Below are 12737 nucleotides of genomic sequence, written 5' to 3'. Positions count from 1 at the left end.
ACGTCGTGAACCCGTTGGTACCGTCTCCAGTATTCGAAAACAACAGCAGCTGTCTCCCTTCGAGAGTTGGCCAACACATTCTCAAAGCACCGCGTGTTTTTCTGTTTTTAATTCGTTAGATTCACCGGGTTAGATCTACAAGTAAAAAGGTTACCTACCGGGAGAGGAAAACCAAAACAAGCACATCATTATTATTTTCAAATTGCATATAATTTATTTATTCATTTTTCCTAGTCGATTATATTACCTTATACAATATTTTACTAATTACGTTATTAATTTAAACTTAATTCATTCAAAAGATGGGTAACTTCAAACAACATTTCGCCGAGATGCGCAACAAAAACGTCTCTCCAGGCTTACAGACTAAAGAACAACACTGTTTTACACAGCATGTAGTAATACGACAAAACCAAATTTCAATATTAGCTACAATAAAAAAAAAAAAAAAAAACTAATTACAATATTAGACGTATCGGTAGTATCAAGTATAGTAAAATTAGGTTATTGCATAATGAACACACCGGTATTACTAATGTAACTTGTTATTCATTTTTTAATTTTTTAATCGTCTTTAAACGCATAGTTATACACATATACACACACAAACACACACACACTTTTACATAAAACAATTTAGTGTTGCACAACATACTACATATATATAACTATGATTTAGCTTACAGAAAAAAAATATATTAAAGAAATTATAAGTAATAATTATAATACAAATTTACTATTTATGAAGGGATTGTTGGACATTGTCGGTCAATATATTTATTTAACATTAAATAAGTGTCCTGCTGTATATAACAATAGTAAATTATTTTTAAAAAAGAACAATATTAGGGTTCTGTGTAAACGTAATTTAATCAACAATTTATTTTAGGAACTAATTCGATTAGTTTAAATCATTATTTTAAAAATTAACTAAAATTAATCTTTATCTAATTTCAAGTATTATTATTACTTTTCAATTTGAATACGTACAATAAATATATCACAGTAAATACTGCAAGCATGCAAATAAAGAGTGTTTAGAATAGTGAGTATTCACAAAAAATATAACGAGATAAGTTTCTAAAAACATTATACCATAGAGGACGAGAGTATGAGTTAATTATACAAAATAAGGGTAGAACAAATACATACAAAATAATAAAATAAATTATAAAATGTTAGTACTTTTTCTTTCTCAAACATAGTAATACAAATTGCGCTGAGTTATTTGTGTAACTTTATATTTTATTAAAATGCACTAGGTAAATCTCAACAATTTTGCTAAACTATCAAATAACACTGTTATAAAGAAATTATAAAATCAATGTTTAACATTAATTGTTATAATTCATTTAAAAAATAATCTTTAATAAGAACTGAACATCTGCAAATTGAAATAAACAAACAAAAAAATTTAAAAGGCACAACCAATCAATCTTGAGAAAGAAAAAAAATTATTAAAAAAAATTATAACTATAAAGGTATTTATCAATCAAGCACAGCCTATTCCAAGGGCAAGGGGCAGTGTCACCAGCCGTTTTTTTTTATGTAATATAATTATTTAATAAATTACTTAATTCTAATTTTTATAAATACTATACATAGAATTTCATTGATTCACGCTAACTTACAATTTATTTAAAATTAAAATTTAATATCACAGATATGTTTGCAGATCATTTTCATTAAAACAAAATACTGCAATATATTATTATAAACTAAAAATTAAATAATTATTGTAATCAAAAGAACATTTTTCAATTTAAAGAATTAAAGTTTATGTCAAAATTATACTAAAAAGACAGTCATATCATTAACAGTTTTGTTAAGTGCACGTCGTAGGAGCTACACCATAGGTGTTAACTCTCATTTCTTCAATTGCTTTACACCATTCCAACGCAAATCCTTCAGGATCTTCTAGGTAATAAGTCCTGTTGGGCTGCAAAGGAAAATTCAAATAATCAAAATTAAATGTCAAAAAAGTTTAAATAAATAATTAGGTAAAACATATTAAATTAGGTAATACATTAAATATAATTTAAAAATAAAATAGAAATTGTAGTTACCGTGTGAACGAAAAATATCCTGAAATTTTTAGGTTCCACACGCAATTGTGGACTCCAAGGTATTTCTCCTTTTAAAGTCATAGATGCTGGATCAGCATAATACAAATGAGGACCCATTGTTAACATCAGCATACGTCTTCTGGCAAAAAGACCCTAAAAATGAAAAATAAATAAATTAAGACCATACAAATTATAGAAGGCATTCATATTATAATATGCTGAACAACAAAACTCACTTTTCGCTTGTCAACCAATCCTTGTTTGACAATCAGATTGCCCTCTACTAAACCATGCCATTTACTGTTACATTTTTGCTGGTTTAGTTGGTGTTGCTTCTCTTCGTCATTCATATGAAGAATGCCGGACCGTTTACGCGGTCTAGGTACAGATGCTGGGGTAGTCGTTGAACTGCTTTGGCCATCCAGACCCAGTAACCTGGTGAGTTGTTTGTCGTCTAGCCCCGGTTCCAAATGATCAGGAACTCGATATTGGCTACGAAGCTCTTGGCCTTCACTATTTCCAGGTAGGTAAGGGTATATAGGTGGTGGATTTGTTAAGTGCAACGTGTCAAAATCCAAGCCACTGTAGAACGGATGTGAGCGAATTGAAATGTATCGTTGGTCATCCTTGGTGCCCAGGCGTTCGTTTGGATCAAGCACTAACAATTTCTGTACCAAATCTTTGGCATCAGCGTTGAATCCGTCTGGATACACATAGTCGAGGTTCAGAATTTTTTTGAACAACATGTATTCACTCCTGCAAAAAGGAAATTTGAATAGTTCATAATACCTTATAATATGATAAACACGTTCGTTATAGTATAGAAGTATATCATTCGCACCGGCACCACCAAACATAGTGATGAATACCGAATATTATATTACAATGTAAGTACGTACCTCGATCGAAAAGGAGGTAAACCGGCAATCATTTGATAGATAATGCAACCGAGGGCCCAAAGATCAGAACTTGGCGAAATCGTCTTCTCGGTCAACAATTCGGGACTGACGTATTGGGCAGTTCCGACGAAACTGTTACTCCGCTGCCGGGGATTGTTTTCGTTCAAAATAGATTTGTCCACAGCATCGGGCTGTTCGAGTATTTTCGAACACCCAAAATCAGCCACCTTGATGTGCATATTGTGATCAAGTAATATGTTTTCCGGCTTCAAGTCCCTATGCATAATGTTTAGGTCGTGTAGATGCTCCAGGGCGCGAAGGATTTCACCTGAGTAAAATCGCGTGCAAGCCGCGTCGAACGAGCCCACTTTGTTTATGTAAGGTAGCAAGTCACCGTTTTTTGCATAAGACATAACAAAATCTACGAGTAAGCGTTAAGGAAAACACCACAAAAGTGAGCAACCAAATGTAAGAGATATACAACGTATAATATAGAATTTTTGTACAAATTATAATATTCAAAAGTCAGTTTGAAAAGGATACAGAGTCGTTCGGCGTCTTGGAACGTGCAGTAGAGCTTAACGAAAAAACTGGATCCGGAGTTGCTGAGAATATTAAGAGCGTCCTTTTCTCGACGTACTTGTTCGCGTTTCTTTTCTCTGATGATTTGTTGTTTTTCGCAGACTTTAACTGTAAAATTAAGACATAATTTATCGTCAGTAAAATGATCACCGGTATTATAATATAATTTATCATGTACAATTAATTATTATAGTAGAGAACGCGGAATACGTATCGTCATTAAGGGTGCAAAGATGGGCGATACCAAGCGACAACGAATTAACATAATTTTCAGAAAGGGGGAGGGGGGTCCCTTCTCCTACAAAGTGCTCGTCAGTTACATTTTGTGTACAACAATAGCGTTGTATACAGAAGAGAGCGATAAAAAAAAATCGACTGAAATTAACACCGGTACTAATTAAGCAAAGAAGTCATATAAATATTAATGGCCGTCTAATATGCGTGCGTTTTATCGTAAACGTCTGTTGTTCAAGGGTAATAACACCCGTGCCCGAAACGACCACTGTGCACCGACATCGCCGAAGGTTGACACGTGGAAGACAAATCCTTGTAGTTTTATATTGGACCATAAAAAATATGCACATGCGACAATAACGGTATTTTAAGGTCGCGAATTTTATTTCGATAAAATGCAGTAAATGAACACGCACAACAACGAAACTCATAAATGTGTGGCACTCCACCATTACTGATTCCATCTCACACACTGGTGGCAACATTATACAGATAAAATAAGTCACTCTATTTTCCCCATTGGAACATTTATTGAATATAACCATAATTATAACCGCAATAGTGGTAGTAATGGTAATAGTGGTACACAATGTTAAATTTGTACAAATATATGAATCAATAACTCATCAAATAGACACTCACTTGCATGTTCGCGATTTGTATGAATGTCTTTGGCCAAATACACCTGGAAAAATAAAAAACAACAGCATTTAATGTATGTACGAGTTATGAACGATATAGTATTTAGTGTTTTGTGTGTGTGTGTGTGTATATGATGATGATGATAACACGTCGGTCACTGAACCGGTCTAAAAACAGTCGTAGCCAAGGTCAATGAGTATACACCAAGCGTGTTACAACGTATATTATACCTATAGGTAAAACACTGTTACGATACCAAAGTCAAAGGTCTTTTTGAGGACACGCAGGTCGGTAACACGACGACAGTGACAATGTTTTCAAACGCAAGAAATGTTTTTTTTTTTCGATAGAATAACGCGTGTACGGCCACGTAAGGTCCACACACGCGAAATGAGTGGCGCGTGTCGATGATAATGGGTTTGGCGAACCGGCGGAAAGGTCGACAACGATGTAAAAAATCCGCATAAAAATAGATCTTTCAAGTAATTATGTTGGCGGAGGTAGGTTAGACCGTATGACGATAAGGAATTTTGCATTCGTAGGTGTTGTTTGTGGAGAGAATATAATAATAAACAAATTACCTACTTGAAAAACTTGTGGTTGTCAAGGTGCGCTGTTGGCAAGTGTATACTAGTATGTAATATTATATGTTTGTAATTTTTGTAGAGACAAGTGTATAATGTCATGTCAGAAATTTTATGGAGGCAATACACGTTATCATTGCTAATCCGATAAATAATGTTGGAGGAGAATCGTGATATCATCCGTGTCGAGTTATATGTATACGTATAACATATATTAGAATAGATTATAGTATTATATTACAGTAGTGAACAGTTGATGATATGTTTTTAATACTTACAGTCGAGTAACTGCCCTCGCCAATGACCTTTCCGAAAATGTAATCTTTTGGATTGCGTTTCGTCACTGGTGGTATCATGTTGGCGATCTTGTCGGCGGTCAAAGACTGACCACCACCATTGACTTGCACCACCGGGGACGTCTGGGATGTCTGAGTGGACGGTGGCGGTGGTGTGGCCGTCTGCATAGTTGGAGGTGGCGTCATGACGACAATTTGCTGCTGTGATTGGTGGTGGAACGCAGCAGTGGAGGACGATTTAGCTGCTGCTATCTGTAGAGAATAGAAGACGATATAATACTATATTATACAAGCAAAACTGAAATAATATAAATAATAATAATAAAAAAAAAATTGTGAATTGCGACATGTACTAAAATCGAACACCCGTCGTTGTGATCTCTACCCGACATACACACACTTAAACTTTAAAAAAACATTACACCGACGTCGGCAGTAGTAATTGCGGAGGCCTCTGACGTCATTTGGCAAGTCACCCAACGTCAGAGGGACTCTCCTCCCGCCCGGCGGCGGCGGCGACGGCGACGACGACTGAAATACTAAACGGAATTTAAAAAAGAAAGAAAGACATAACTGTAAAATTTGCGAAAAAAATCATAATGTCGTTGTTTTAACAAATATATTTGTTTAACGCGTTCTATATAAACAGCGTAATACGATATTAAAAATAATTTCATAATAAGACTATGTTTCAGCAGCAACAGCTTCATGGGCGTTATGTAAACAGTACATTCTCACCACCCGTTACGCGGCCTTTGTTCAGAAATCGTACACATTACAACATGGCGTTTACGGAACAGAATACTCGACGATGGAAATGCATTCAGCTGATTCAGCGCATAGTTTGCAAGGTTGCGGTGGTACATGTCAACATAGTTATATTTTATAATGGTTCATAATAATAATATGCGAGTCGTTTCCGGATGGAGTTGGGCGAGAATATTATAATAATATGGAAAGTAGGTACCCCGGTTTTTACACAACATCACGCAACACATTATGCGAACCGCTTCGATATATTGTGTTCGTTTCACACACATTAACGTAGGTATGCCAAAGCTGATTTTTTTTTTTCAGGGGAGGGGTAATCCGGTAATACTGAATGTCATCGGATCGCAACGACGCGATCTATACTTAATTAATTTTATTTCTGCACAAACGGGCGGGCGGCAAGGGAACGGACAAGACGATTTTTTTAACGCGACGGAGGGCGCTAGAGCCGTCTTTTGGACGACTATCAGACAGCGACCCTGTGACCCGGACCAGACGGTGTGCCGTGCCAAACACGCTCGGCCCGGCCGCCCAGACACGCCGCGCGCGCACCCCGTCACGCCACGCCGGACCCCGCGCGCGATTCTCTATTTCGGAACGATAAAAATGTTATGTACGCCGAGAGGCGCTGCTACTGTTGGCGGCGGCCACCCGCGTTCACATCACATACTTTTCCATACGACGGCGACCGACTGTATACACGCACATGTGCATAGGTATAACATCAAGTTTATATACATGGGATTACGTACGCACGATTTGCAGGCACGCACCCGCGGTGCGATGTCCTGTGCGGAATGTTGCACGGACGAAATGTCGACGGGCGATACGCGATGGTAGGGATGAGGGAGAGAACGAGATAACTAAAAATAGAAATATGTTCATGTAATTTTAGAGAAAAAAAAAATAGTCCTGCGATATACGTGAATTATTATAATCATCGTTTATACTATAGGTATGAGATGTATTACGTACGGAAGTGAAGAGGTTTTTGAACAGGCGGCGACAATGTTATTTCACAACAGCGCGCGATATGAACTAATACTGGTGCTCGGTGCTCGGTTGCAGGACGCCGACGACGTCGCGCGCCCGTAACAACGATGTCAGTGTGTCGCGGGCGTTTTCGTCGGTGTGTTACACCACACACACACACACACACACAAGCGCACGCCCGTGACGTAATTGCGTGGGATTCAGCGTGTACGCGCGCCGCCGACGCGAGTGGGAGTAAATAAAACAACCCTATGTCCTTCTGCTACTTGTCCGCCCGCCTGTTGGCGCAGATTATGACGTAAACGGACGTTATATATTGTAGTCGCGTACATCGTGGTTAGGATTCATTTCCGCATGTTGAACGAGAAGACGAGGAAACCGACGCAAAAATTGGTCAAAAAATATCACACGATCTCACCGGGGGCCACCGAGAGTACATCCGCTTCGTCGGTGTACGTATTATTATATAACATATTATGGTGTTCGATTGGAATTCGTTCGACAGGCCACACGCGCGCCGGCAACACGTTTTTTTTTTCGTAAGCAAAATGTACAAACACGGAAAACCCGTTATATCCGCACGACTACTCAGCTCGGCCGGCTCCACGGTACATCACACAATTGCCAATCGCTTCGTGTTTCAGCGGACACCCAACCATCTCTCCCCACTCCATCCGAACACCCCCAGTAAGCTGCGTTCGAAAAGACGACGACCTCGGCTAGCCCCTCCATTACACCGCCCCTCCATAGTGTTAGGGGTACCCGGATCTCTGGCAACGCTTTATACTGTGTGTTATACACACACATAATATTATACTAAATAAATTTCACCGTCAAATTTGTATTCTCCTCTATATGATTTTTACGAACGTAGGTCGTCGAAGGAGAATGGAAAAAAACGATATTTTTTAGCCGTCCAGCTGTCTCGGTATGTGCATACTTCTTATATGTGTATAGTTTTTGATTATTATATGTTATGCGTTTTGGTGGCAGGCCAAAAGGCTGTTTTTTACAGCCACTGCGGTCTGTGCATAATATGAACTAATCGAGATTGCAAGGAGAGGAGTAGTGAGGAACAGAAGCGAACGCTACGGCCTTCCTCCACGTGCCAGTCGTTATATTATGATAATAAAAAGAATAGTAAATTTCGCTACACCTGTACACAGTATATGATACTAAATACACGCTGCAGCCATTTCCGTTTTACTTGGTCGTAAAAATTTGTTTTAAACCGTTTTTGCCACTCCCCGGCGCCCGTCCATCAGTGACGACGATGTATTATATTCGTATAAATACAATACAGGCATACACGCGTACGCATTAACGCACTAAACGCCAACGGTTGACCTATATTTTCCGAGCATTCGAAATCCGGCGGTGGCGGCCTGACGTAAACAACCGAGCACACATCGTGTACAAATACATTACTATACTATCGCTACTACCTATATTATTCGTATACTCGATAGTCGAATATATATTATATAATTTATTGAAATTTACAAAATTTTGCTGTAAAACTCAACTTAGGTATGTTGTATATCTTTATATTGGTTTTTTTTTGCAATTGCAACTATGTTACCACAGCCGCCCCAAACTCAACAACGTGACGTTTGCATGTTCCTTCCGTTTCGGATAGAAGAAAAACTAACCGCAAATTACTTATTATACTACTAACTCCGTTGTGAAATCGACGCGCATAATATTTCCATTATATAATATTATTTTGCGTACCAATAGTTGCAACAGCGATGGCGGCGGTGCAAGGCACGCAACCTTCACCCACATAATATCGTTGTTGTTGTTGTTGTTGTTGTTGTTGTTGTTGAATGAGACGGATGACGACGACGGACTAACTATAGATTTAGGGTAATGTTGTTCGTTATATTTCAGGAACATGGCATAAATCGATAGATTAGTGAAAGGTCGGGTGGCGGTTTGCCGTGCGTTACAAGGGATGGTTGGTAGGGAAGTGCTACAGTTCGATGAATTCTGTGAATATCGTTACAAAACATGAACAGAAGTTTTTGAGAACGCGGAATATCGCTCGTACATTGATACGACAACAACACGACGGGGTTTGTTGAGAGTGTGTGTGGTGTTTGTGTATCTGACAAGGAATGAGTAGGTGAAATCAATACTATAGAGTTAAACAAGTAAAGACCTTATTCTTTGAAAAATCTCGTTTGAAAGGTGTTCGACTTCAAGGAATAGTATGGCCGAGTCGTTACACCTATTATAAATAATACATTAATCCAATTTCGAAGATTTTTCGTAAGTTATTATTACGTTATAGTATGGACACGTTCGTCAGTGGAATATCGCGCTACGACTAGGGCGTCGTATTTGAAAGCAAATCTATAAAAATGGCGCTCATATAAATACGATACACTTCAGTTGTATTATCTACACTCATACACAGAGGCGGTAGGCTGTTGTCGTATAAAACGTTCGTCTCGTAAATATTAATTTAAAAAAAAAAAAAAAAAACGGAATAAAAAAAAACCGTATCATTGTACGTCATGTATGTGTGACACTGGTATGCGGCTTGGGATAAAAAAAAAAATTAAAAAAAACAATAATAATCGTTATAATTCGGCGGCACCGAAAGCGCCAAGCGTGTGTGTGCGTATGCGCGTGAGTGTTGATTATGTATGTGTGAGTATTGTTTGTTATCGCGGGCGGCGGCGACGCATTTCATTCAAAACATTGACGCGATCGGAAACCACACGTACGCACACGTTGTTGTAGAGTGTACACAGTAGTGGTGTGTGTGCATCCGAATTGCGTCATTCAACAATTTGTGGCGCGTTATCTCTCGCGGGGATCCGACGGCAGCGTGTGACGTAACAAATGTAGTCTCGAACCGGACGCGCTTGCAAGTACCGACGCCACGCCACACGCGAGATAGCGGGGGTGTAGTACACCAACCAGCACACGGAATAAAGAACAGATTAAAAGTGAAATAATATAAAAAAAATAAAACCACTTGATTACGCCTATGACAAGAAAGCGGAAAGTATCCGCAAAAGAATCGTAGTGACGATAACGAGACTAAATAATAATAATATGGACAAAATAACAGTAGAAATAGAAAACCGAAAGAAACAACGACGGCCTCAGAAAGTGCTCTTTTGACTGAATATTATAAATAATAATATTGTTCTCCGGATGTGCAAAGAACGACGGCCGCCGCAGAAGCACTGATGATGGTGGTGGCCGGTGGGGGTTAGTGGTGGTGGTGGTGGTGGCGACCTTGCCAACGCCCAAGGCAGTCTCGTCGACAGCAGAGCGATGTGTCGTCGTCGACGTTGTTGTTGTTCCGTTGTTTACGGTTTGTTTACAAGTCGACGAGGCCGACTTTCGCGGACGCGCGCGAGACACACATCCGTGTATTTATCACGTCGCCATTGGCGAATCGAAACAAATAAAGGGATTTCGTTCCTAGATATTCACCCTCTCCCCAAACGATGCCGTACACACGTGCTTTAGGTTAACAATAACAATTAGATATTGCATATTTTTTTTCGCCAATCCGTTTTCTCAAACTAGTTTGCACAATAACACCGTATAAAACTTGTATACGCCTAGCATCAAGGACACCGGCGGAGCACATACCTATCGGGAGTAGTTGTAGTCTGTTCCCCCTCACTGGGGCGAATGTCGGTGGCGGCTGTTAACCCTGTAACGACGACTCCGCCGCCACATGCAAGGACATATGGCGGCGGCGGAGTCAACGGCCCTGTTGGGGCGGCGGGGAGGCGGTTGAGGAGGAGGGCCACCGGGGTCGACGACAAGTTCAATGCCATCTTCACAGACGCGCGCGCGCGCGCGAGAGTTCCTTGTGTGGTTGTCTTGTGTATGGTAGTACTGTAGTAGTTGTACTCAATAATAGTATAGTAGTACACACACATTACCCGCGTTTTTTTTCCCTCTCTTTCTTTAACAATAATAATAATATATATTTATGCGGTAATATACACGCCACGCCGCCGTCGACCGTGCGTGCACGCGCATGTTTGGTGAGTCTAACTCATTGAACACCGGTTTTTCCCACCGAAAATAGTTTGTCCGTATTTTTATCAACGACGGTGACGACGACGTAATAACAATAATAACAATAATATAATTATTAATATCGTACGCAAAAGCGTAAATTACGTACAAACGCGTCGTGTTATTTTTTCACGGCGGAACAGTAGTGAAAGCGTGCAATACGCCACCGCCAGGTGAAAGCAGGTGTAACACGTTGTCTGGGTAGTGATCATCGACGTCTCGCTCTCACACCTGGCCTAGGGATCTGTGGACTGCCGAGAAGAAAAACGTACTCTGCCACTATTGTTGTCGTCCGCCGACGCCGCCGCTTACTGCTTGGCGATCGAGACAGGGCGGCACGACATACGAGCACCGGGCCCGCCGTCTGCACCTGGCTAAACCGTCTGTGGCTGCTAGCGTACACGACTACGACGAGGACAGCAGCAGCAGCAACAACAACAACAACAACAATCGCTGGGCAAGAACGGCGATCCCCGCGCGCGTCGGGCACTCGATGACACCCCCCACACCCTCAGCCATGGAACCAGACGATTTCCCCACTCACACCAGACGCTCATCCCCTCCCCACGAAGTAGTGTCATGTGACACTGATTCGCAGCGTAAAACGCAAAACCTCTCTCCGTCTGTTGTACGAAATAATAATAATATCTAATAATATCTCTCTCGGTCGTAGTCAAAACACGACCCATTTTTCCCGCTTCACCGTTATTTCGTAATGATAATGCCGATAATGACATCATTATTATTATTGACTATTATTATTGACTATAATCATTGTTATTATTATTTCTATTATCATTATTATTACTTATTATTCTTCGTCTCTGTATAATATTATATTCATGTTATGAAGAAAATAAAAATGATTTAAGGTAAAAAACTCAGAGACCCTGCAATTGTAGACGAATGAAAACACACGCGACGACTACCATATCGATGCGTGAAGGAAACCCCAGAGCCTGGAGTAGGTATAAGGTACATGCTATTATGTTACATCGGCAAAGTAAAAAAAACAGCGGTGGTCGCGTTTCTCGTTCCTTCGGTATGTGGGTCATTGTCCACGGTGGTAGGGGCGGCGGTACACATGCATCCACGCGCGCCGATCGTTATTCATAATTATTATTATTACTATTAGAATATTACACAACGCGCATTCCTTGCACGTTGTTGCACAAGATATAAACAATGATGGGTCCCCCCCGGAGCATGGGTTTTAGTATCCGTCACACGAGACATTAATACAAGTGTACGACACAGATGCGAATTTTTCGGAATCAATAAACCGCCCGCCCGCACGACCGTGTGACGGAAAGCACGCAAAGGCGGGAACTCGTAAGAGGGCCAGTAGGTCAAACCGCATCCCTCTGGAACGAACGATAAGACAAAAGTTTAATGCATTTTTTTTCACACAGTCTTCCTAGTCCGGACGAAATGAATTCGGAGATAATAAATAAATAATCGATATCGAGATGACCCGGAAAATTTTTGCGATTCTGAGGGTGAACCTACCGGCTAGCCAACATCCGGTAATGTTTACATACGTCATACCCCACGTTGTGACGTAACGACGATAAGTGCGAAGGGTTACGGACGACGTAGTGGCGGCGAAAGCGC

General features: G+C 40.1%; 1 protein-coding gene across 5 annotated transcripts in view; it reads right to left on the bottom strand.

Moving 5' to 3' along the window:
- Positions 1-188: 188 nt before the first annotated feature.
- Pdk1 (Phosphoinositide-dependent kinase 1) overlaps positions 189-12737 on the bottom strand; it is a 161837-nt gene continuing 149288 nt past the window's right edge. For 3 of the 5 annotated variants that reach the window (XM_089225193.1, XM_089225194.1, XM_089225191.1), the window contains 7 exons: positions 5286-5555; positions 4424-4466; positions 3509-3655; positions 2966-3386; positions 2303-2822; positions 2067-2219; positions 189-1939 (listed from right to left, as the gene is read on the bottom strand). In XM_089225193.1, coding sequence (XP_089081319.1) covers positions 1826-1939; positions 2067-2219; positions 2303-2822; positions 2966-3386; positions 3509-3655; positions 4424-4466; positions 5286-5489 — 1602 coding nt within the window. In that variant the 5' untranslated portion in view covers positions 5490-5555 and the 3' untranslated portion in view covers positions 189-1825. Of the gene's footprint in view, positions 1940-2066; positions 2220-2302; positions 2823-2965; positions 3387-3508; positions 3656-4423; positions 4467-5285; positions 5556-7049; positions 7204-8801; positions 9293-12737 lie in introns of those variants that run through there. The other 2 variants (XM_089225192.1, XM_089225195.1) reach the window with 2 other exon arrangements.

The sequence above is a fragment of the Diuraphis noxia genome, unplaced genomic scaffold (assembly GCF_037042655.1).
Source record: "Diuraphis noxia isolate RWA-SAM2 unplaced genomic scaffold, SU_Dnox_SAM2 contig0004, whole genome shotgun sequence".
NCBI classification, from domain to species: Eukaryota; Metazoa; Arthropoda; class Insecta; order Hemiptera; family Aphididae; genus Diuraphis; species Diuraphis noxia.
The sequence above is the reverse complement of the archived record's forward strand: the minus strand, read 5'-3'. Positions and strand labels throughout refer to the sequence as shown.